General features: G+C 40.6%; 1 protein-coding gene across 2 annotated transcripts in view; it reads left to right on the forward strand.

Annotated features, from left to right (window-relative positions):
- Window positions 1-26,339, forward strand: part of sdk1a (sidekick cell adhesion molecule 1a) — a 399,871-nt gene that overhangs the window by 116,858 nt on the left and 256,674 nt on the right. For both annotated transcript variants that reach the window (XM_041785552.1, XM_041785551.1), the window contains one exon: window positions 26,010-26,166. In XM_041785552.1, coding sequence (XP_041641486.1) covers window positions 26,010-26,166 — 157 coding nt within the window. The remainder of the gene's footprint in view (window positions 1-26,009; window positions 26,167-26,339) is intronic.

A 26,339-nucleotide genomic window follows, 5' to 3' on the forward strand; every position in this document is an offset into this window, starting at 1 on the left:
CAACCCTCGGAGGCTCAAAATCAAGTTGGACGGGCTCAAGGTTTTATGAAGCCTAAATGATGTTAAATTCAAGTAACAGCTTAGTAATTCATCCTGTAGATACTTTAGTTCCCTTTGGTAGCTTAACCAGCCAACACGTGTCTGCATTAACGTAGCGCTCTGATATGACGCAGACGGACAGACAGCAAGGATGGAGAGAGATTAGGAGAGAACCGTTACAGTCAGGAGTGAAACACAATGCAGAATCAAACTGCATGCACTGTTCAGAGTAAAGAAAAGTTAAGGTAACAAGTTTACTTTTAACCATTGAACTTTAATGTGACCTTCTTATTAAGTTACTATCACTCTGTGTTTGAGAGAACAGAAGGATTTCTTCATTTACATTATAAACATCAGGTAGGATGTGATTATACACGTGGATGTGTCTTGAAATGTTGGAAATATCTGACAGTTACACTGGTTATAGTTATTTTATATCAGGGTTATCCAAACAACAGCTCCATGGCCAATTGTGGCCCTTTCAATAAATTTAAGGTTATTTCTATTTAATTAGTGAACATTTGATTCATTTACATAAACAAGACACTCTTTTTTCTGGTAAAATTAGTGGAAAGGTTAAAAAAACGGAATTCCAAAAAAATTAAAACAGAAAAAACAGAATTTGGAAAAAAAATAAAACAGATTTCGTAGAGCCCTATAAATATGACCTGGAACGGTGTTACATTGATCAAATCCCACCGAGAATCCATCATTCACCAGCAGCAGATTCACGTGCTGGGGAACAGCTCCCTATTTCGTTTTTTGGTGCGACACAGAGCAGTGCAACTGCAAACACAAGCTCAGCTACGAGCACAAGTATTGTGTGTTGGTAGTAAAAAATATTGTAGAGGTAGTAAAAAAGGTAGTAAAGGGTAGTAAATTCAACTCTAGGATTCCTGTATAAACCCTGTCCTGTAGTCACATATCCATATGTCCTTGGATGAGACACTTAACCCCTGATTACTCCCACTGCTCAAAAGTTTGTGAATGTGTATGAATAAGTCCACATATTTCATACTGATAGTCACTCTACAGGTAGCCTTCACCTTGAAGGCTAGAAAGCACTATACAAGCTTAAATTATTTTGCCATTTTCCATTCCACTGTCCTATTAAAATAAAAATATAAAAGATACATTTGAAAGAAGACATTACAATATCCTCTTATCTAATATTTAATGATTAGTTATCAGTTCTGTGTGCTTTGCAGTGTCTTCCCTTCCTTGTGGACACTGGTTTTACAACACATGTAACAATCATCCAGGGGATTTAGGCTCACAGATTGCTCCTTCTGTGCCAGGCACAACCCTAACCTGCCCCAGAAACCTCCTGCAGTAGCGCTGTGGTGGCAAATTCCACCCACTGACTTTGAGTCTTTGTAACTCAACATGCCACCTATTGTAATTAAGAAAGAAAGCCCTGAGGATGAAGACTCAGCTTGTGGCTTTGCTTTCACTGTGCGAGAGAATGCAGTCATATGACAAAAGTTTCCTACTTGCCAGAACTGTATCCAGAAGTTCAGAGCACCTGATTAGACTATGTATAGTAGTTCTGATACCACTTCCTGAACACAGCAAACAATTTAAGATGCAGTTGTATTTTTGATTGACTCAGTCTGTTGTGTGACTCAAAAAACGGATCACTATCATCTTCCATTCACACAGTGTAAACCCGGCCTTAGGGTAAACTTCATATAATGGTTCTTCTCTTATCACAGACCACCTTCACCAACCTACATTTCTTTTAACATAAAACACAAACCAAGAAATCGATGCAGCTCTTGTGTGTCTGTAAGAGGGAAGTGTGTACTCTGGTTTATGTTCATTTATCAGTTTGTTTATCATGCATGTTGATAAGCCTTTCAGAAGACTGGAAGATGGGCTGCGTGTGAAATGACTTTCTCTTTCACTTTCCAATAACTTCACGTAATATCTTCCATTTCTCTTCTCTAACCCTACGCTCGCACTCATTCCTTCTGTTTCATGAACACACATATGCACACACACTCAATTACTCTCTCTCCCAGAAACGTATCGCTCTACTCTCTCACCCTTTATGTTCGATCAATCTCCCCCCGTCTCTCTCTTTTACCGGCAGCCAATAGCAGAGCTGATGGCATAAAGGCCATTTTTCTATGAACCAGAGCATTGTTGTGTCTCCCCCATTAGCTATTCATGGACTCGGGTTTGTGTGTACCTGGAAAGACGTGGGGTGCGTTCAGGAGATGCAGTGGCTGGCTGTGAATGTGGATTAACTAGTTGTCACGTTTAATACAGGCCTGCGATGTTACCGGGAGAAAAAGTGGGAGGGAACGGGAGATTGAATGCATGTTTGTCTCGTCAGGGGAGTAAAGAAAAACCGGGTCTTCACCTGCAACAATTTATTTTGTAGGGCTGAAACAGAAGATAGATTATCTGTTGTCTAGCAGGAATGTCGTACACCTGTTGATGTCTTAGCACCCCTGTTGCACGCATAAAGGATCCTCTGAAGCTCACCCTGTGCAATCCTAACCGTAAAAGAAGATCGGAGTGATAGACGGAAAATATAAAGAAAACCGAGGGATTGAAATGAAGCAGGGCATTTATGAAAGTGCTGACTATGTGGGGGTGTTGAAAGGTGATTGAACACTTCATCATCAGCCTTGGCTGAATAACAGCATGGCAGAGAGAGAATAAGACAGAGGGGACGCAGAGGAGGAGATGGAAGGGCTGAATGCTAAGATGCAGACGACAGAGAAAAGCTGAAACAAGAGGAATGGAGGTAAGGTTAGAGGGCATTTAATGATACGAATTAAGCCTGGCACACAACACAAGATAGCTATGCTGCTTTTTGGCCTTTTTCCTCCCTTCTGACCAAAGTCAGCAAAGGCTCAATCATCGGATGATCTTGCCAGATTTGTCTGATGTGAGCATGTCAAGCATGATCTTTCCCTCTCCAATCTGCCTGAGCCACTCCGACTCAATATAATAAATCTTATATCACAAAAAAGATGCCAATAGAAAATTTAAGTCAGGCAAACGGGTGTATCCTCTTTCTTCAAGAGGCTCAAACAAATTCATTGCCTCGGAGAGTTACTAGAAAGTAAATCTGTCAGTCAGTATGACTGTCCTTGGTAGGAGAGCAGAGACATTGCTCAGAACAGCAAAGCAATTAAAAGAGTTTCATGCTTTGCTGAAATAAAACGAGTACACATAAATCACATAGTATATTTGTGCCTTTTATTTAGACTGTCATAGTAGTGGGGTACCAAAATGAAACACCAAAAACTGTGTTTTAATTCTGTATGATAGGTGTTGGATGTGTTTATACCGGATTTTAAAACTGATCCCTACTGATTTCACATGAGGAGGAGGTGGTTGGTCCTTTGACTGGATGACATATGGAGTGTTATAAGTTGAGACTCTGTTTGTTGTTGAATTTATCTGTTTTTTTGTGTTATGCACTGTCGATTATCTTGTTTCACACCACACAGACAAAGAACAACAAGATTAAATCTGTCATTGTATGTCCCCATATGTGGGGTCTCACATAGGAAAAAAAAAACCCTGATTTTTTTTTAAAGTCTTTTATTCGTGCCAGGGGAAAGGAGGTGTGTGGGTGCTTACTTATGCATATTTAACCTGGAGATCAACACAGCTCTAATATAAAGGACAGGAATGTTTTCATCAACTGTTGCTCTATTTTTCTGTCTTTTTCTATAGTATACCAATTGCATTTTTCAATTCACAAGCTTCTATATGGACTCTACAACACCTGCATTAATATACACTATATTGCCAAAAGTATTCGCTCACCTGCCTTGACTCCCATATGAACTTAAGTGACATCCCATTCTTAATCCATAGAGTTTAATGTGATGTCGGTCCACCCTTTGCAGCTATAACAGCTTCAACTCTTCTGGCAAGGCTTTCCACAAGGTTTAGGAGTGTGTTTATGGGAATTTTTTACCATTCTTCCAGAAGTGCATTTGTGAGGTCACACACTGATGTTGGACGAGAAGGCTTGGCTCTCAGTCTCTGCTCTAATTCATCCCAAAGGTGTTCTATCGGGTTGAGGTCAGGACTCTGTGCAGGCCAGTCAAGTTCATCCACACCGAACCCTGTCATCCATGTCTTTCTGGACCTTGCTTTGTGCACTGGTGCACAGTCATGTTGGAACAGGAAGGGGCCATCCCCAAACTGTTCCCACAAAGTTGGGAGCATGGAATTGTCCAAAATCTCTTGGTATGCTGAAGCATTCAGAGTTCCTTTCACTGGAACTAAGGGGCGAAGCCCAGCTCCTGAAAAACAAGCCCACACCATAATCCCCCCTCCACCAAACTTTACACAGGATTCGTCACTCCAGCAAACGCGTCTTCACTGCTCTAGAGTCCAGTGGCGGCGTGCTTTACACCACTGCATCTGATGCTTTGCGTTGCACTTGGCTTTGATGTAGCTGCTTGACCATGGAAACCCATTCCATGAAGCTCTCTACGCACTGCTCTTGATCTAATCTGAAGGCCACATGAAGTTTGGAGGTCTGTAGCGATTGACTCTACAGAAAGTTGGTGCCTCAGCATCCGCTGACCCCGCTCTATCATTTAAAACAAAAGGCGACAGAGCGTTTGCTAGTATGGCGCCTCGGCTATGGAACAACCTGCCTGAGGATCTCAGACTAGGTACATCAGTGTCTTCTTTTAAATCCCTTTTAAAAACATATCTTTATCGGAAAGCCTTCTTGTGAAACTGTGTTTTACTCATGATCCCTTGTTTATGTCATTGTTTTTTCATTGGTCTAGGTTTTTAAAATTACATCCAATTTTTCTTTTTCTTTTTCTTTTTTATCTAGTCTGTCAGACTTGTTGCAGGTGTATTTTTTATCTATGATTATTTTCTTTTTATTGTGTTTTTCACTGATGAACTTTGATGTTTTGTAAAGCACTTTGTAACTTGGTTTTGATAAGTGCTGTATAAATAAACATTATTATTATTATTATTATTAGTTTACGTGGCCTACCACTTTATGGCTGAGTTGCTGTGGTCCCCAATCGCTTCCACTTTGTTATAATACCAGTGACAGTTGGCTGTGGCATATTTAGGAGCGAGGAAATTCCACGACTGGACTCGTTGCACAGTTGGCATCCTATCACAGTACCATGCTGGAATTCACTGAGCTTCTGAGAGCGACCCATTCTTTCACAAATGTTTGTAGAAACAGTCTGCATGCCTAGGTGCTTGATTTTATACACCTGTGGCCATGGAAGTGATTGGAACACCTGATTTAAATTATTTGGACGATGAGTGAATACTTTTGGCAATATAGTGTATATTCACACACACACACACACCCACACACCTACACACCCCCACACACACACACACACACACACACACACACACACATCTCCCCACATTGACTTCCAAATTGCAAGAAGACTCTGCGAGATGAAACTCTGAACTTTGAATCCCTTACTGGCTTTGAAGTTCTCTCTCTTGTCCCTCACCTGTAATGTATGAGTGCTTGTGAGATTTGTTAGGGGATGGGGGTTATCTTGCGTTTTCCTCAGGGAACACTATTGTAATTGTATGGATTTTTTTCTTTTCTTTTTTTTTTTTTTAATATCTTCAAGCTCTCTGTTCCTACCTCTAGCTTCTGAGAATTGACAGGGTTGACCCCATCCTCAGTTTGTTTTGTGCATATATATTTACCACAGACACCTGCATACTGTATGAGGAAAGATGCACTGTGGGGTGCTTGAATATTATATCTGCCTATGTAAACATTAATTCATGTATGAGGGAGTTTACATGAGTCAAATCTGTAGTCATGTTGCTAAAGATGTTTTACATACATTTATCATATGGCTATGCATAGCAAAATAACACATCAGACCAACATGTTGATAGGGATGCAGTTCTAAACACAGGCTTTAGAGGACTACTGTGTCAACTGGTGTTGAATAGCAGAAAAAAGTGTGGTTGATGTAATGGTCATCAGCTTACTGTGGATAAATGAAAAAGGAGAAGAACAAAAAACAGAAACCTAAAGCATGCTTCTGCTAGGATCCAGCATTTTTAACTGATACCAGTCTAATACCTATTCCTCATCACAAGGATAACACTTGGAATCATTTAGGTTTTCTACTTCAAAATAATGAAAATAAGTACACACATCAACTAAAACTGTTTTAAAAATCTGCCCTGCACTGTGTGTATTAACTTTCTATCTACTCACTCTGTGCTCAGTTAGCTCTTGTTTAAACTGCACTGTAGGTGCAATGCAGCTTATTGTCCTTGTCTTCTGTGACTTTTTCATGTCGTACGCTTTGTCTTTCAATATGTCATGCATTTAAGTAAACTGATAAAGCAGTTCCTAGATGGCAGTTGGAATCAAGCTGCTGATGTGTGATTTATGGAAGTGTCTAGCCTGTAGCAGTATACTGTGTGGTAACGTCATAGCTGTAGGCATTAAGGCACATCACTTTACATCTGTTAAATGATGATAAATGTTCTTCTAGAGGCCAGGCACAGCAACATTAGAAAGTTTTTAGTGATGACGAACAGTACCCTTGTTCCAAAAGGTTGCTTTTGTTGCTCCATCAGGAAGTTTCCCCAGAATTTGCAGCATAGCTAACAAAGTAAGCTGTTTTGCTTCGTTTTTTTTTTTTCTAAGCTGCGATTCAGTTTCTAGCTGTGGTAGAAGCTGCTGACGAAATACCTCCAAACTGCTCAGCCTTTAGAATTAGGACAGTGCCATAGGGTATGCACTTACTGGCTGTACACATGGGATAGCATAGAACTGAGCTATAGAAATCAGCCTCAAGGATCAGCCTTATAGACTGGCATATTGACACAGATACCAAATCTACGTATTTGAGTCTACAGCAGACTGGTAGCAGGATCGGATCATCCCATCTCTTGTGAACGGCGTCTGAGAGGGAAATCCTCACCTGTGATGCCAAACAACACAGAAACTGGTGCACAGTGTGACTTTGCAAGCCAAATACATCTTCCCATCTATATATGAATGCTGTATATAGAGTTTCTAAAAAACTTCACCATGGAAGGATTTTTGCAAAGATGGTGTTTTCAGCAACACAAAATACAATTTGTATGTTTTTAAGGGACAAAAGTCCAAGAAAAAAACAACTTAAAAAAAAAAAAAAAACATCTCCAGTGAGTGGACTAGGCATAAGAGAAACAAAGTGATGTGGTGTGGGAACCTAAAATGAAAATGACTAATTTTTATTTTCACTTTAAAAAACTGTCCTGAACTACTAATAAGAATATATTTGTAAAATTCATTCATCGCCAAGGCTTACAGCTTAAAACAATAGATTCCAGTACGATTTTTGTTTAGTATGAGATGATAAATTGTTAATGAATTAATAAACAAATTTTCAAATTAATATTTTGTGCCAAATCATATATTTTTAAGTAACAAGATATGAAATTGGCTGGAAACTGTATTGTCCTCAGCGTACACTTCCTCTGACATTTTTACAGGAAAAAAAATCAGTGTTAACTTTATAAAAACCAGAAGAGTCTTGTGCTATTCGTTTCGTCAGTAAAGAAACAGCACTCTCTTAAACTGCACAGCAGCATTAGAAGACCTAGAAATAAGCAACACGTCTTACTATGATTAAATTTGGCCTGTCGTATTTTCGTCCTGTGATTCACTAACGCGTGTTCTTTAACACACAGTCTCAGTGTGTTTCTGTGTCTAGCGTGACATGAATTCAGGTTACACAGAGTTTGAATGAGTTGTCCTGTCTCTTTGCATTATGTGCAGTGACTGTTTGCTCTTCTGTCTCTGTGTGGATACTTTGAAAAAGTTGTTTTTGTGTTTCCTCTTGAGTCAAGGAAAAGAACCTGTTCAGTAACCCCTGAAATGTTCATTGTTCCTCAACTAAAACTTTCGGTGAATTTTTCTGCTTCTCTGGTACTGAATATCAGTGCAGTGGCCTGCAGATTTGTATCAGACACCAGCAGAAACTGGCATGCATCTAGACACATGTGGTACTTCTGCTGTTAACTGAACTTCAGTGGTGAGGATTGAGAGAAAGTAATGACTGCCTGGCTGACCATGCCTGTTAAACTGGGATGGCTTCTGCTATTTCCTTTTCTTTTGGAAAAAAAAAAAAAAGTCTTGCAAACGAGCTCAACTCAAGTTTGTCTCAAAGAGTATTTGTGACAGCAAGATAATTAAAGATATTTTCAACAAGCGTCTCTCTTAACCAACCTCGCAAGCATCTGTGAAAATTCCACCCAAAAGAAATCTAAAAATATCCACCCTATCAGCTCACTAACATGCTGGGAAATTGAAAAGAAAAACAATGAATTATTCCGCAAACAATGAGCAAAATCTGCCTCAAACACATCTCTCTGTGTTTTTCAGTCATTATCAGCTGACTTGCTTGCTATTACTGGAATCATCTGTGCTGGGAATGGTTTGCCTCTGACCTTCCACTGGTGTCTATATCTGTGCGTAAGGTCTTGCGTTTGTGGATGCGAGTGAACAATCAGAAAAGGAAGTCGTTTGACATCTTGGCAAGGACGTTTGTCAGTGTTATTGAATTAATTTGATTCTGTAAAAGGGAACGCTTACAGAAATGGAGTCTGCCCTTCAAACAGTGTGTCACTTTCGCGCCCTTGTCTGAGGAGGGGGGAGGGATAGAATTTGGGAGAACAAGGGAGATGGGATGCATGGTGTGTGTTGCTGTTGGTAGCAGATGTTTTCACTGTGGAAAGGAGGGAGCACACGAAGTTAACACCCACAGTTGCACACACACACACACTGTTGCGTTCACAAAGCATACAAGCTAGGCAGCATCATGCAGCGAATGCACCCTGAAACATCCACCACAAACCAGAAAACAGCAGTCCTGGAATCTTTGAATAATCACAATTACTCTGGTTGATATCGGTCAAAATTATTAAACACAATTACTCACTGATTTTACAACATTAGCATCTGTAAATGAATTTCAGATCGTTAAAAAATCTGCATGTTGCTTGCCTTGAAAGGAAGCCACAACAGAGCAACCAATTTTGCAATTTATTCTGCTCTGTTTGACTCCTTAAACCAAAGTGCCAAACAAGCTCTAGTTCATTTACCATCTACCAGTCCATTTTAGATTCTTTAGCTCTCTCAGCAACATGGCATGTAGTACAATAACTTAATTGTGATTACTTTACTAAATAATCATAGGAAGATAAAATCAAGGTTAAATTTGAAACTCATTATGTTATGATGCAATACGATTTGGTATGATGCCAAAGACACGCTGCACACATTTAGGTTTAATAACATAAAAGTAATGAAATAGAACAATAGCAATAACAGCAATCAACGTGCACACAGAGGAGCACATACCAATGACAAATGCAACCCACATGCTGTTTATAAATTGACAAACTGGGCTTGATATGAAGACATTTTGGGACTTTTGAAGGACTTGGGCCTTGCTGTTGGGGCTAGGGGTCATCCCAGGGACCATTTCTGCTTTTCAAAATCTATGTTAATGCTATTCTAGTCTCCCTTGGCCCCTTATTAACATTCAAAAGAAACATCTTAATCATTTTAAGTGACTTAAATCGTGTGAGTCATACTTGATACACATGTAGAAGGACTGCATCTTGATTCCCCTAGAGGCTTAAGGCCCCAGGAATTACCTACCTTTTTCTCATGGTAAAACTGCCTTTGAGAGAGAATCTGGTGAGAGAAGTGAAACTTGAAGTTATTAATCATTCCCTGCCTGCACTTTGATACAGGTAAATGATATTTCCAGAGGATGTAACCTACACTTCTTCTGGATAGAGAGCTCTGCTTCAGTCTGGCTAAAAATCAATCCTACTGGATAGAGATGAAAAGAGGGTGGAGGTGAACACGGGGCAGAGGATGGTGGAGACTGATGAAGGCTCATTAGATAAAAGACAGGAAAGAAAGATGAAACAGTGAAGACTGTGGGACAAAGTTCAGAGTGTGGTGAGGATGGACGCTGGAGACGTGTTCCTACTCTCTCCCCTGAATATTTTTGGCATTCGTACAAATGAGCAGAACATAAATAACTCATCACCAGCACTGACGCAAGTGTTCCCCCGTGGGGTTGATTCCACAGATACATTTCCTTTGTGGGGTGACGTCAGACTGTCAGTAACTATCGCCTTTTAAGGTGTAAAGGTATACTTAAAAATAGACATTGTTAGAGCCCATTTAGAATGATCTTAGCTACTCTGGAAGCCTGTTTTAACCTTTCTGTCCACTTTTGCATTAAAATCTTTGCTTTTAATTCACTGCCACAAAATCCTGTACTTCATGAGAGAGTTGCATAACCTGAATTAGAAAAAGGTCAAAACACGGCGTGTTAGTCAGGATGTTCCTCGGTAGCTGGAAGCCTTGAATATTTAAATAATCAATTCATAATGTCCCAAAAATGAGGCACCCTCTCAATATAATGTCTCTTCTCTTGGTGATGTGGACTTAACCACTCACATGTGACACATTTTGCTGTCATGTGACATCTCTGTTTAAGGTTTTTAGTGGTATGAATGTTGAATTCCTCAGTTTTAATCATCACCACAAATAGAGCAGGATTAGTAGAGCTTCAGTCAACTTACCTGCTGTTAAATCCCTGTTGGATATTATTTTTAGATCTTTGAGCTTATCTTTGGCTCAGTTCTGGACAGACTGAGCCTCTGGAGTTTTGAACTGATGCAAGCATTTGAATATACAATGTAAAGTGAAACATGTAAGATATGCTGCTGTTTAGGGTGCCTTTTCTTACACTTATCCACCATACTACCCTTCATATTTGCCCTCTTCACAGTTGAACTTTTTTGACCTTTCTCAGATGCTTCCCCACCCCTCTTCTGTGCCTCTATCTGGTCTGCAGGGGTTTTACAGTGATATCCCAGGTTCAGCTTTTTTGATCTGCTCCTTCAATAATGAATGAAAGGATACGATTTGTCAATCACTTCCAAGCCACGTAGCCCACAATGCCAAGGTCAGGACAGTGGCAGCGGCAGCTGTCAGAGGGGATGATGGCAAGCACAGACAGGTGTGAGGTGTTGAGAGCATGCACCACACGTGTGCACTAAAGACAGGACTTGTGCTTTTGTGAAGGACAGGCAGACAAAAATGCAGCTTTTATAGTCTCTTAAACTCAGAGATCTTCTGGTGAAGGTTGAGAGGTGAAGGCAGATATGGATGATGGTTAAACCATCAGCTGGTTGAAATCATGAGAGCAAAAAGGGTGGCAAAAGGGAAGTAAGATGAGGTGTAATACATGGGATGTGTGGAATACATAGATTCATGTCTGCATTTCAGTTTTTCATTTTTAAAGTTCTGAAATGATTCAGTGCATCTGAAAAGGGATTTTTATTCATACTCTCACTCATCCTTAGTAAAATTTCACTAGCATATATTGAGCTTGACATAGTTACCACTTTCCTTTTCCTTCATGCACCCTCTCCAACCCCTATAGTACGGAATCAGTCCTGTTGCGAAAATTAGCAGGTTTTCTTGCTAGAATGTATGGCCGTGTCCATGCTAATGTTCTTTCTTTGGAGCATTGATATGTTAAGCTCCTCCTTTCTTCACTGGGGACAAGTGTTTGGGCACACTGGATTTTACAACCCCCTCATAAGAAGAAACCTGACCAGATCACAGATCACTGAGTAAAGCATAATCCACCAGTGAATTGTACTGCAGAGCAAATTTCTTCCCCTCTCGTCAATCAGCAATTCCACTGTCTGCGCACCAGTCCGGCTCCGGCATGTCCCAGAAGTGCCACTTCGCTCTGCTTTGTTGGAGATACTCTATAGTTCTATTTTTCAGCGCTGGCTGCTGCTTAACTGCGTCAGTTCTCATAGAGCAATCAATCCAAACAACTAGAGAAATGTGCAACTTATCTGGCCAACTTCAAAATACAACACGATACATGCACACTTCCTATCATAAATCATCACTATATCAACATTACATTTCATCTTTCAGCACGAACAAAAAAGGTCATCAGGAGGTCAAAGGTCACAGAGCTACAATGGTGCCATCGATGAGGAAAGTTAACTTTTTAGGTTAAACGTATTGAATTTTCGATGAAACCAGATTTTTGTAGCAAACAATAACCTTTTAAATTCACTCATCCATGGTAGAGCACGGTTCTTTTGAATCATGTCCAAAGGAACAGCAAATCAACTCCAAAAAGGCAAAATAATCTGCTGTTGACATACTTTTTCTGCATGAGCTTGTGATCTTAGCTCTCTCTGTTTCAACCTGATCAGAGATGTGTAGCAATTGCTAGTGACACGTTTCAAGCTTGTGAGGTTGCTCGCCTTTGGTCGGAGCAAAAATGCCAGAGCTGGTGTGTGTGTGGTAATTATGGCTAAATAATTTGGCTACTGAAGGAGGCCTTTGAACCTGCTCTATCTCAGCAGACATTAGATCAGCTTTGTACAACCTCATGGCAAAATAGAAAGATAGAGCAGTGGCGGGTGATAAACAGTTACATTGTCTTTGATTGTAGCCATATCAGGCTTGCCCTTAAATTATTTCTGATGTAAAAATCAACATTTTAACTTGAAGTGTGTATGTGACCTCAATTGCTTCTGCAGCCAGCCTCAGGTGGACACGCAAGGAACTAAAGTTTTTTGCACTTCTACATTGGCTTCCTTTTTCAACCATGCAGATTGGCCTTTAACCTTCAAAAGCTAATGAACTGACTATATTCCATTTCTGTCATCAGACGAATCCATCTTGCAAAGCTTAAAGCCAAAACACCTGTTCCTGTTCTGACATTTACCTGACCAATCAGCATCATCTGAGGAGAATGAGGTGGTAGATACAGGTATGGTTTAGTTTTTGTTCAAGCTGTGAAACAATGGCCATGGCTGAAGAGATCAGCTTGGATGTAGCTATAGCTGTGTTGTTCAGAAATGAACATTTCTTTATTAGAATAAAAGCAAAAAAACCACACTGAAACTTTTTCTTGGTGGGAAAGTTGTTTTTCTCTTCTCCTGACTAGCTTCAGCAAGAGTGATTGACCAACTGTCTCCATTCATAGTGAATAACCACCTGTCCAGCTTGTGTTGTGTAGTTTACCCCCGATAGGAACCTGTTTTGTTACTCTGATCGGTTTCCTTATGAATCTGACTGACAGAAAATCCATCCAATCATCCTCTGAGATTTTTTGAAACGTTTCTGCCCTTCCCAAACACTGACTATGATTTGCTGCCCAGATGGATGTGAAAAAGATACAATGCCATGGACATATGAAACAGTCTGTCTGGCTATCAGGTTAATTGCTGCTTTGACTTGCAGAATAAAATTGAAGTACTCCAGGAACAATTCAAATGCCAAGATGTCTGTATGTAACCACCCAGAGTTTAAATGAGTGGAACAATGCCCAGTAATACCTGTATTTATGATATTAAAATGAGCTGGTTAAAAACCTTACATATCAACTATATTATCTTTGAAAAGTTTTGTTGTGTTTTTTAATGTCAGGTAATAATTTGCATCTTTTAATGCACAGCAGACTGAACGTTGCCTCCCTTTGTTGCAGACATGGAATGAATAGCGAATCAGGAATGAGTTTGAATATAAAATTGATTATATTTTAAATTGTAAACCAAAGAATCCATAGAGATACTGACAGATTCACACCCTTGAGTGATACTGTAATTAAGATTTTCAGAGGTCTTAAAACTTAAGAGGACCACCCATGACCTTCTCAGTCTCCGTCTGTGCATGTATATATCTGTGTGCGTGTGATCAGTGTGTCTGGAGATGGAGCCTGGGGTCATGTTGTCAGACTATCACATCATGTCTGAATGCAGTTGTGTTCGTGAAGTCTCTCGATATCAGACTAGATCTGGGTCGAGTATGTGTGCGAGTGTGTTTCTTGTGTGTGCGTGAAGCCCAGTGGCGGTGATGTGAAGGTGGTGTAGTGATTGTGTCCGACAGGTTCAGGAACAAACTGGTATTGCCCACACTCAGCGTAACGTGGTGGCACGCACACCACTCCTCACTGTCCTGTTTTGTTGTCCTTTAACAGATTCATACAAGGACTCATACTGACTGATACCTGTTTTTTGTTTTCTGTTTGTTTTCTACCTGCAGCGAGACTCTACTTTTTTAATGAGAAGATGTAAATACTCAGGGAGAGGCAGAGCGGAGGAGGGGGGTTTCTGGGGGATAAAAAGAAAGTGCAGAAAGTAAAACAGAAGGATAATTATTGTCTGGGTGTTTGTTTGTCATTCAAAAGTATGGAGGAGTTTCACAGCCACTTGAGCACACAACTTTCCTCACAGAGGCTGTTTATGTGGAAAATATTTATTCCTCTCCCTTCCTACTCGCCCATTCACCTCCCCTCTCCTCATGTCCGTATGTCTCTTCATCAGGAGATAGGAGCTGACAGTTGTTTGTATGTGTGTGTTTCAGCTTGTGTGTGTCCTAGCAGATGTGCCCTGCAGTGTGGCCCACCTTTTAAATGTCACTGATCACAGTTTCTTCCACCTGATTACAACCCCCATCTCCCCTGATTTCACTCCCCCATATCACCCTCCATCTTTTATTCCGCTGCGGCAGCTCTTCTGCCCCATTTTTTCCCCTCCTTTACCTCCCCACTATGGACCAGCACTCCAATGACCTCTTGTATCCATGACACGCATAGTTTAGACAGTACAGACTCTCATGTCAAAACATTATTTAGACATTCAAAGGCAAAACGGGCTGTTTTGCTGTGCCAAAAGAGGTGAATATAAAATGTCACTTTCTAATATGCTCTCCTGTAGTTTAACCAGACAGTCCTGCCACAGCCCAAATGGCAAAAGGAACATGGTGCTTACTGGAGGCCAGTTGCAAAAAGAATAACCTTCTCTGCAAATTTCTTGCCGTCATTTGTACTCTACATACTCAACCATGATTTTCTCTTGTTGTGCAGTGGGATGTGCCAACAGGCAAGGCTAATATAGCCATTGATTATTAGCCAATAGATAACAGCATCGAGAGGGGAAAGAGGGGAAAGCCGACCATTAACCCCAATGCTAAAGAGCCACACTGATACACTTTAAAACCCAAACCTTTTATATTTAGATTTATATTTACTAACTGTAGCACAGAGACAAAAAGGAGAGCGCTGTGGCTGCAGGTCAGCAAGCAAAAGGACAAACTGCAAGATCAAAAATCCAAATGTGTGTGTCTGTATAGTCATTACATGACACTTACATGTCATATTCACCCTACTCGAGCAGTGTTGGAGTGTTTCAGGGCGACCGTGAATGTTGGATTAATCAGTATTATGTTTAGTTCAGTTCATCATACCTACAGAGAATGTGATTATCTCTTAGCTGGTGACTGAACCAGGCAGCAAGATAACCAGGAATGACACATCTGGCCACTGAATGGAAATCTGCCAGTCTTTTACACCATTTGGGCAACAATCCGACCATACTCTGATAAAATTATCCTTCTTTGTTAATGGGTAGTAATGACTCGGTATAGGACATTAAGGCATATTAGCATTAGTGTTGGAGATTAAATGCATTTGCAGCATTGAAAGATGGAAGAAAGGTGTCTTTTCCCTCACGGAGCCCCCTTCCCTTTAATTATTATGCGATGTCAACTGTACCCATAGACATGGAAAGAAGGCAAAAGTGGATCACAGCCACACATTGGGAGCATTGGCAGCCATAAAGTACATGCAACTGTGTAGTGCACATTTTGCACATGGAAAGCTGAGAAAGCCTGAAATGTCATAGGAATATCATATTTGGGGCTGTATGGCAGTGCAAGGGTTAGGGTCGTCTCCTCACAACAACAAGGTTCCTGGTTCGAATCCCAATCAGGATTCCTTCCTGTGCATACGAGAGATCTTTCTGAGTACTACGGCTTCGTCCTGCAACCCAAAAGCTTTCTCATTAGGTTAATGGGTGACTCTAAAATGTACATAGGTGAGAGTGTGATTGTGCCTTGTTGTTCGTCTCTATATGTAAGCCCTGAGAATGAGTGGCGATCAGTCATCCAGGGTGTACTCTGTTTGTTAACAGAGAAATGGAGCTTTAACTAACTGTCATTTATGTGAAGTAGGTTACCTCTGCTATGCTATAATGCCAACACAAGTACTTTCATTGCCCGCTGTAATAAATGACTGTGGTAGTCATGGGTCCACAAGAGGTCAACAAAAATAATTAATAAAATGTATAGCAAGGTCAGCAGCAGTTCCATTACTTTCTTGGAGATAGGGGTTCAGGGGTTCCCTCCGTGTTTCCCCTTCATGACCCTTTTTTGTGAATGCTTTATTTTAAATTATCTAAAACTGAAAGTAGATGATAGTATCACTGTTTCACAAAAAACGCAATCACAGGAAATGTTAACCTAGGTGATATTGAAAGTTATTTAGCCCTGAAATATTCACCTCATCTAATGTGTTTGTGGTTGTGCATGTTTACATTCATGTGTGACATTTGCAGGCAACATGTCTTCTGGTCTGACATCTGCCAATCAGCATGCCAGCCTCACTCACTCATCTGTCACCTGCTCACAGTCTGCTTTCAGTCAAGGCTTGTGGAGACAGTGATTGGAGAAGGCACCAAACGAGGCTGGAGAAGGGGAGCTGTGATTGGCTGTCTTAGCAGGAAAAGAGATGAGGAGGGATGCTGGTCTTAGTGACAGCTTCTTCGTTTCTTGTATGGTGTCAGACTGACATTCAGTGGTCAATTAAAACAGCTGCCATTGTAAGGATAGTAAAGTGCAGTTCCATGGAATAAAGCCCCACGCTCTGTGGCATGCCGACCAATCTGTTCCTCACTGACAGTGGTTGAAGAAGAGGAAACATGTTGATCTTTCATGCAGGATTTTCTGCGGGTTCTGTCCAGTTGCAGCACTTGTAGTCCAGGGTTGTTCACCTCCCCGTGGATTTCCTATCTTGCAGCTCAGCTAGGGCCTGTAAGGATCAGTGGGTGAGGGAGGACTACTGGGTTACCATCAGAACTGCTTTGATTTTATCATCATCAAAGGAAGAGGTGTTTTGTGCTTAACTTTATCTTCTTTGGTCAGGAGATTGGTGGAGTTAAAGCTGATGGGACTAAGATAGAGTGATACCATCTCAGCCTGGTCCAGCTGGTGTTGACACTCAGGAGATAAAATTAAACTCTGTGTGGGGTTTAATGAGTCTTATCGTTTGCCGTTTGATCCAGTTCCTGCCCATTGTTTTATTTCGAGCATGTTTGACTTTCTCTGCTGGAAGTGGGACTGTCAACACCACTTAGCAGGACAAATGATTCAAAGAGAATAAAGAAGGGCGGTGTGCAATGAAAGAGAATTCTGTTATAATCCACCTCATCAGGTTTCAGGTCAGAGCCACAGCACAGCCAAAATTGAACTCACTCTTGTGAAGTTTACTCGCCTACAGCTCTTTTTGCAAACATCTGTCTGTCCGACTTTCCCTCCAAAACTGGCTATGCTGCTGTGTTTTGTCTTTTTTGTGCAAATAAGCAAGACAAAACTGTTTTGTTCGTGTCTGCTTCTGTTTGAAATTAGATTTAGAATTTCCAGATATTTGGCTATTTACTCCAGTTTGTACCTAGGTTTTTGGGTCACAGTACATAATAATAATGATGATAACTTTATTTATATAGCACTTTTAAAAGCAAGGGTGTACAAAGTGCTTTGACATGCAGAGAAACACAGCAGCAGTGAACAGAAAAAAAGGCAACAAAAGTCTCAGATGCACTTTTTCATGTTTCTCTTTTTTATTTAGCTCTGACAATAGTATGTTCCATCTTACATTAAGAGCTATCTGTATAGTTGGTACAGCTTGAGGTGTATTGAACATTGATTTAAAAGATTTAAAAAAATGAGACGAAACCAAAAACAACATAGAAATGGGTAACATCTCCTGATTTGAAAAAATAAAGTGAATGCAACTGTAAATGTAGAAGCAATATTTATAAAGTGTGCTGTAACAAAGTTGTTAGTGAGCTGCATTATTTATACTTGATCCCAGCTTGTGTGCACGAGTAAAGGTCGATGGCCTGTGCCCACATGGGATGCAATATAATAACATGGATTTTAACACACACTTGAAGCTGATGCCCTCTATTGCAGTTGCGTACATATCATTTAAAACATTTTAACTTCAGAATTTTTCTTTGACTCTCTCTGTTACACTTTTAGAGTCTTTTTTAAAAACACCCAAGATAAAATAAGTTGTTGGCACCTGTTTTCTTTTGCTTTAGAGATTGGTGAAACTTTCTAATAATCATTAGCTTGTTTGATGTATTTCCTTGACAGACTGTACTGAGAACCAAACATTTTCCCTTACTTTGTTCTTTGTGAGTTTCAAGGCATCTATTAATTTTAATTTCTTCTTAATTGTTGTTTTATTAATTGGTAACAGTTAAATTATTTACCACCACCTGGATTGAGCAAAGAATATTACCATGCATGAATGCCTTTGTGTCTGGTCGGACGTATTTGTTTGAACCCTTTCATCCCTAGAGGCCCAATATCTGGGACTAGCTCTCCTCTGAGGAAAACCTTTAAAGAGCAGTCTTAAAGTCCATCGATAGAGTCCTGTCACACATTGTTTGAAGATCATGGCAAACTAACAAGCACAACATTTTCCATCCAATCAAAACACAACCAGTAAAACAACCAGTAGAATGAAAAGATGTCAAGAACTACAGTTATCACTGTAATTTACTGCAAACAAGACACCCTCAATACTTTAACAATATTTCATGCCAGTGACACAAGAGATATTCACTCTAAATGTGTAAACATTTTTAGGCAGAAAAAAATCAGTTATGCTATTTTCCATCTTTATTTACTCAGTCCCAGTAACTTCTATGGGGATTTTACACATCTGCTGAAATCTATAGTTATCTTTACATTGATGCCAAGCTTTTTCATGTAGACTTTGTAGTTGCAGAGAAATACTCAGTTGTATTTGGGTATGTCATTTTCAAGCTTGAACACTGAAAAATGGCCTAGAGATGAAAGGGTTAAGACTGCATACATTAAACCATGACATCCAAAATATGACAGTTTGCATCAAGTGAAAACGAAGTTACACCAAAACTCAAACCAAACATCATAGGTATGAAGGCACCCTTAGACTTCAGACCAGCTGGCTAAAAACAAAGGTAATTGGCCTAGGAAGAATCACAGTCAGAGAAAATTACAGAACTTAGAATGTAGCACTTTGAACCATCCCACCAGCCTCATAGTTCAAACATTTACACACCTTATTCTGTATCTAAGGCTTTACACCTCTATTGCTAGCCTGAATGATTTTCCATTTTTGTCCTGTTCTGTTTAGAATTTTATTCACTCTGAAATTCATGTCTTTGAATGCAGCATTTTCAGGAGTTTCAACCACCCTCTAAACTCCAGCTCACGTGGCTTCCTCCAGCGGTGCAGATTAAGCCTGGCTGATAGAATATCACCCGGGGCAGACTCGGCTTTAGTGGGGCCTTGTGGCCCAAAAATCAGTCAACATTTCTTACTAATTTAAGTGAAAAATTTGTATTCATTTGCAGTATGTTTTTACCTCTCCTGGCTGAACACTTGGGTGGAGGGGAAGAAATCTCATTCATTCGCCGCTCCAATTTATATTGTTCAATTAATTAGCCTTTTTGGCCCCTCATTTTCTAACTGGTAGCAACACGCCAAAAACTCGTCCCATAATTCTTCCTCTCGCCTCACACACTGTCAGTCCAATTAAGTGTTTTTAAATGCCTGTTGAAACAAGTGCTGGCAGACTTATTAGATTAAAAAGGAACAGAGCTCATTTGCACTCCATAATCAAATAGACTGCTCTTACCCTGAAAAAACAAAACTGCTTAGCCTTGCAACTTTTCGCTGCTTATTCATAGAAAAATTACTTATAATAAAAGAGTCTGATTTAGTTATTTTCTCCCCTTCGACCTTATGAAAAAAGCATGGGGAAGACTGTGTGTGTGTATGGGAATGAGAGAGAAAGAGAGTCATGCTATCAGTGCATCAGTATTCATAGACTGTAGTCAGCTCTGCTAGCCCTGCCTCACAGTGGGGGGGTTCAACTCTATAAAGCTAAAGTGATTTTTCTGGAGTGAGTGACCCCTAATTCTGACCTTACACACATACACCAGCACACATTAATTAATAAGGCCCTGCTAGAGTGAGATCCACAGCTCAACTAATTTCATCCCCCACTCTCTAATGTCAGAGCTCTGAAACACCTTTACACCACAGAGTTTTCTCTGTATATGTGAGAGCAGCCCCCCCCCCCCCCGTGATTTTTTTTTTATCACCTCAGCCAAATTGGTCACATTTCAAGCTTTTATCATTCTTATGTAATATTTTAGGCATCAACATTGATATCCCTACATTCTGATCTACAGTGCATTCAGAAAATATTCAGCCCCCCGTCACTTTTATATGGATTATATTAAACTGATTGGACATGATTTTTAAAGGCAGGAAGCCTCACAGCTGACAATGCATATCAGAGCAAACACCAAGCCATGAGGTCAAAGGAACTGCCTGCAGAGCTCAGAGACAGGATTGCTGCAAGGCACAGATCTGGAGGAGGCTGCAGAAAGTTTTCTGCTGCACTGAAGTTCCCAAGAGCGCACAGTTCAAGATGTTTTTATAAAACCAGGACTCTTCCAAGAGTCGGTCATTCTGCCAGACTGGGCAGTCAGAGGAGAAAGGCCTTAGTAAATGTGGCAGCCAAGAACCCAGTGGTTACTCTGACTGAGCTCCAGAGATTCTTTGTGGAGATGGGACAAAGTTCCACTCAGACAAACATCACTCAGGCCCTCCACTGATCTGGGCTTTATGGCAGAGTCTCTAGACAGAAGCCTGTCCTCAGTGCAGAACTCATGAAAACCCACTTGGAGTTTGTAAAATCGTCCACATGAAAGCCAAACAAAATTGGAAAAAGTGAAGGAGGTCTGAATACTTTTTAATGCACTTTATTTTATAGGAACAGTTTGTGCATTTTCTTCTCCACTTCAAAATTATGATTTACTTGTGGGTCCTCTTTCGTGTTTTTAAATACATATTAGTATTTAGTTTATTTTAAAACATGTGGATTAATGCGGCTTTACATAAGCAGACTCTGCTTATGAATCATTTGATTTGACAGAGTTCCTTTGGCATTGTTTAAAACTGCCAAAATAAACATAACCCAGAATGGGGTTGATTTCTGTGTTACAAATGTCTGTGATTTCTTACTGAGACATCGACACCTTATTTTGTTACTTTGATCTGGACTTTTTTATTCAAAAAGGGAAAATTATTATTGATGGACACAGTGCCTGCCTGCTGCAAACTAAACCAGAGAAGTGTGTATAATAGATCTAAGTAAAGACATGGAAATTGATATAGTTTTTAAAACATTTGGGCTATAATAACGATTGATGTTAGGACCTCACCATCTACTTCCATAAAAAAAGGCTATCTTGACAGATAAAGCTTGGGTTGAAGTTGGGAAGACTCGTTCATAACTTGGTAAAACAATGAAAGAGCGAAATAATGTAGGCTATAAAAATGAAAACCACAGGATTACAGCTGCTTCTTCTCCGCTCTCACTTCTGCTGACTGTGGAGTGTCAGATCTCTGCTCTCCTCTCTGACTTTTGGATGCTGTCTTTTGAGGATGTCCAAAAAGTTTGCAAACTTTGTGCAGATTTTGCAAATACGTTTTTTTTTTTTTTTTTTTGCACATTATAAAAACATGAGGCAGTACCAGTTATACTTCTTCTGAGCTCAATCCTAAATCTTAAAGCCATGAATTTCTGCTCCATCAGGAAGCAGAAGGGGAGGGCGAGAGTGAATGTAGTTCTAAAAGTACTTGAGCTGATTCTATGATGAATCAACTTTGGCAGATTGTACAAACATTGTATTTCTTCACCATCTAAGACTGTCTTATCACCCAATCCTGCTGTCAGGGTCTAAAATAACCAGCGTTGCATATGTTGGTACCAATTGGGTAGCGCCATAACATCATGTCCAGCCAGAGAAAATCATTTCACTACAGCTGTTGCAGTAAAATTCAGGATTAATTGTGGGATTTTTAATGCAGCACGTTGTAAGAATAATTATGGTCGATAGCCCATTTGTAAAGGGCATGTCATTTTAGAGGCTATATTCCACCACAGACACACTCTGTGCTAAAGTACAAAGACACAGAGAGGGTGGGATCGTAGTGGACAATCAGCCCTGGAGCTGAGACCCTTCTCCACTCTGTCCGCCCGTCCTTCAATCCTCCTCTCCTTCCTCTTCTCTCTATCGTGGACCTCATCTCCTTGGCAAATTGAATCCTGCCCAAGAATCTGCCTAAGCAGCCTCACCAGGCCTTCCCGTGAGCTGACGCACGCATGCATCTTTAAGAAAGTGTATGTTTGTGTGCACTTTTGCCTCCTGACTCTTCCGTCACATTTAGAGGCCAAGCTCGCTCTTAGGCTACATTTGTCTTCAGGAGACAAAACCTTGAGCTGCCGCACTCTGTGACAGAGATGGACCAGGGGGCAGAAGACATAGAGGGAGGAACAAAGAAAGGGGGAGGCGGTCTTGATGGACAGGTGGCTGGACAGTACGTCTTGTGATGAGAGGAGGACTGCGAAGGGGAGAGAGTGAGTGACTGACAGTGAGTGACAGAGGGACACACAGCAGGGAAAAGAGAGACAGAGTGAGTGAAACATGCTGTTAGCTGACCTTGTTCCACTCTAATGTGGACTTCTCCGAAGTGTCTGGAAATGTAGCTCCTAATGGACTCTCTTTAAAGTAGAGGAGGGGATCAAAGGGTGACGAGGGCTTGAGTTGGGAGGGGGATCAAGCAGCTGAACAAAGTATGAAGAAAGTGGTGGGTAAGTGGATAGAATGCGGGAAGGTGAAAATGTCCACTTCTTTCCATTTGGACAGAATCTACAAAAGCACCATCCTCTCTAATTGAGGGCCATTTTTGCCAGGACTAAGTCACCCCTGCTCACTCTCAGTCGCACTCTCTCTCTCTTTCTCGCACATAGCTATACACAAAGGCAGGCTGCGGTGAGTTATAGCACTGGTCAGCAGTATGACATTGGAGTCTGCTTTGCAAGCCATCGTCTGTGGAAAGGGAATATTCCAAATAAATCCTGATGTGCACACACTTTCTCTTGATCACCCTCTCACTCTCTTTCATACACTACACACTCCCATATAAATCTGTCTTTGATGGAATGTTTTCCCCTTTCTTGTGCACAAGGCGGGAGCAGGCAGCTATCAATCTAAGAGAGAGAGAGAGAGAGAGAGAGAGGGAGGGGGGTGAGGGTGAGTTTGAAGCAGTGGAAAGTGGAGAAAAAGGTGGCCCTGAGCCATCTGCAGGGAATAAGGAAAGAAATGGAGACGGAGTGAGAGGAACTGGAGGAACGACAGACCTGCACAAGTTGAAAAGGGAGGGAGGAGAGAAGATTGAGATGACAGGAGAAAGCAGAAAGAGAAAGAGAGAATGTAAAACTCTGCATCAGAATTATGGACCTGTCTATACATACTGCAGCAAGCAGAGAAGACTGCCCCTTCTCACCAAATTTGTGTGTGTACGTGTGTGCAATTTGTTGACAGGTTGAATAAATCTCATTGTCTTCTACCCACCCCCCAACATCCCTTCACTCTGCCTCCACTTTACACCCCACTCCACAGATGCTGAGTTTTGTTATGTTGATCCAGGCCTCAACACATGCTGACAGGTCCAGCAGCTAGCTGCTCTGGACAGACTCTTTAGCCTTGATGCTTCTATGCTGAGTGGTGGTGAGCCAGGTCTGAACACTTCAGCCAAGAGCTAAAGATGGGATGGCATTGTTTAGACAGCAGCGCTGCTCAGCTAGAAACCAGATTGTCCTCCAAAGGCAGAGAGTGTGAATTCAGCAGCCTTATTTAGACCTTCAGTATTGTGACTTTAAGTCTGTGTACAGCGTACATTATACTATAAAACCTAAGGTGCTTACAGTTTTCAGTATTTTGATGCTCTGATATTATATTTTAAAATGATTCTAACATTGTTCATTTTAATAATCAATTGTAGAGAAGGGTAAAAAAGCTAAAATACAACAGATATCGAGTCATATTTTCAATTAAAGCTGCTGTGATTGAAAAGAGAGTGCCACATATTTGAGCATTAGGTGTTTCAAAGGTTTCAAGCATATTTTGTGCAGAATGTTTAGAAAACAAATAAGAAATTGCCCAGTTCTGTGTGTGTAGGACTTCTAATTTTGTTAGATGGTATCTAAACAAGTGTGAATCTTGTTTGGATAGTACTAGGATGATAACATAAGTTGTATACCTGACAGTATTGCAGTGTGGTATGTGAAATTAGGTATACCTTTATAGGTATAGGCTACCTACTTTCCCCAAATATCTTAGGTTGGATTTCTGTTATGACATGAATTTTCTTCAAGGGCTCAAACTGCATTATTTTTTCATGAAAAAAAATGTGTGGTTGAAAAGTTTTGAAAGTTGGTTTGCATTTTTTCAGAATAAGTTGGTGGTGGCTCCAGAGGCTAGAACAGTAGAGAACCACTGGCTTAAATCACTTTTCTTCCTTATTCTGATGCTCTGTTTGAATTTCAGCACATCATCTTGATTGTGTCTGCAAGCCAAATGCATTGATTTTTGGCTGGTTAGATATATTTGTTTTAATCAGCAATTGAACAGGTACCTAATAAAGTGGCTGGTGAGTGCAAACGTTCCAAGCATTACTACAGCATGCCCTGGTGAAGTAGAATAGATGATGTAGCAGTGAGGAGCTGCTGCTGTATTTCAGAGAGACCGCCTGTTGTTGGCTTGTGGTGCATTTGGATTCAAAGTGACAGCGAAGTAGAGTTTGACCTTTGTCATATGAAAGCCTACAAGGCTGGGTACACAGGCATTCAATGCACTTCAACTGATGCCAGCAGCACACCACAAATGCTTTGTGTAGACAGAGGAGGCAGTGAAGTATTGGTGTTTCATTCCAGGAAGTAAATGTGATAGAACCACTGCTTTTCTGGACCGCTGATGCGCATCACTGCTGGGAAATTGGACACGATGACACAGTGATGCATGTCGTCATGTACATGCCACTACGGTGTGGGCTTACATTAAAAAAAAACAACTGTGACAGTTTTGACATGAATCAACTGCTGTATCGTTGCCTCTCTGTGCGCACTTTTATCTTTAATTGAAAAAATAATTTAATAATTCATGAAACTATTTAGCATCAAACATGAGGCTTTATACACCTGAGATAATCAGCTGTCTTATATGTCAAATTCTGAAGCAACTATACCCATACCTCAGTATAACAGCCAAGATTTTGACACTTTACAGGAGAGGTTTTTAAGGGAAACCTTATATACATAAGTATGTGTATGACAGTTTTATTACCAGAGTCTCCCGGAACAGAGTTAGAGGAATGCTTTGACAGACCTCACTAATGGAGTGGTGGCTCCCCTGAGAAAGTCTCACTAAATCTTGCTGGATGAGGCATATCAGATTTTGATCCTCTCTCTCTCACTCACATCCTGTTTAAAACACTCTTAGCTAATGATGGCTGAAATGAGAGAGGGACAAAGGTGAAAAAGTCAGAGTTTTGGCTGATGGAGCAGGAGAGAAGTACAGTGCAGAAAAAAAGAGTTGTATATGCTGTAACAAATCTTTTTGCTTCTTCTTTGATAGTTGTCTTTTTTTAAGTCTGAAATTGTTTTCATACCATCCTTGGCATTTTCTAAATGGGTCTTTCCACCATTCCTACAGAGTCTTCAGGTTTCTATCGGTAACTTTCCACAAAAAAATGCAGTTACTTTGCCTTGTCACTGTTTTGTTCCCCTGGTTTTTGTTCAGAAGAGAAGGACAGAACATAAATGGAATTCTTTTCATTTCTGTGTTGATTGAATACAGATAAAATTTGCTCTATTGTCCAAGCATGACTAATGGGGACCGTTGTAGCTAACAAAAATAACAGAATTTTTTCTTTCTCCATCTGACAGAGGTGGCTCCCTACCTGCGAGGTGTTGGACTGGGGCAGCAGGTGGTGTTGGAAGGAAACAGACTGGTGCTGACCTGCCTGGCTGGAGGCAGCTGGCCTCTGCAGTACCGCTGGACTCTCAACAACAGCAACATCACAGACTGGACACCACAGTACAGGTCTGCTATTATCACCTACTGGCATGCTACATATCCAATATTTAGTCATGGATCCCTCTTTTTGGCTTTAAAACAGTGGTTCTCAGATAGTGGATTGCAGAGCTGTTTCCAGTGAGTTGCAAAATGTGTGCCTGGGGAAAAAAGGGCAGGCAACAAACAAATTTGCTAATACT

This window comes from Cheilinus undulatus, linkage group 4 (genome assembly GCF_018320785.1).
Source record: "Cheilinus undulatus linkage group 4, ASM1832078v1, whole genome shotgun sequence".
NCBI classification, from domain to species: domain Eukaryota; kingdom Metazoa; phylum Chordata; class Actinopteri; order Labriformes; family Labridae; genus Cheilinus; species Cheilinus undulatus.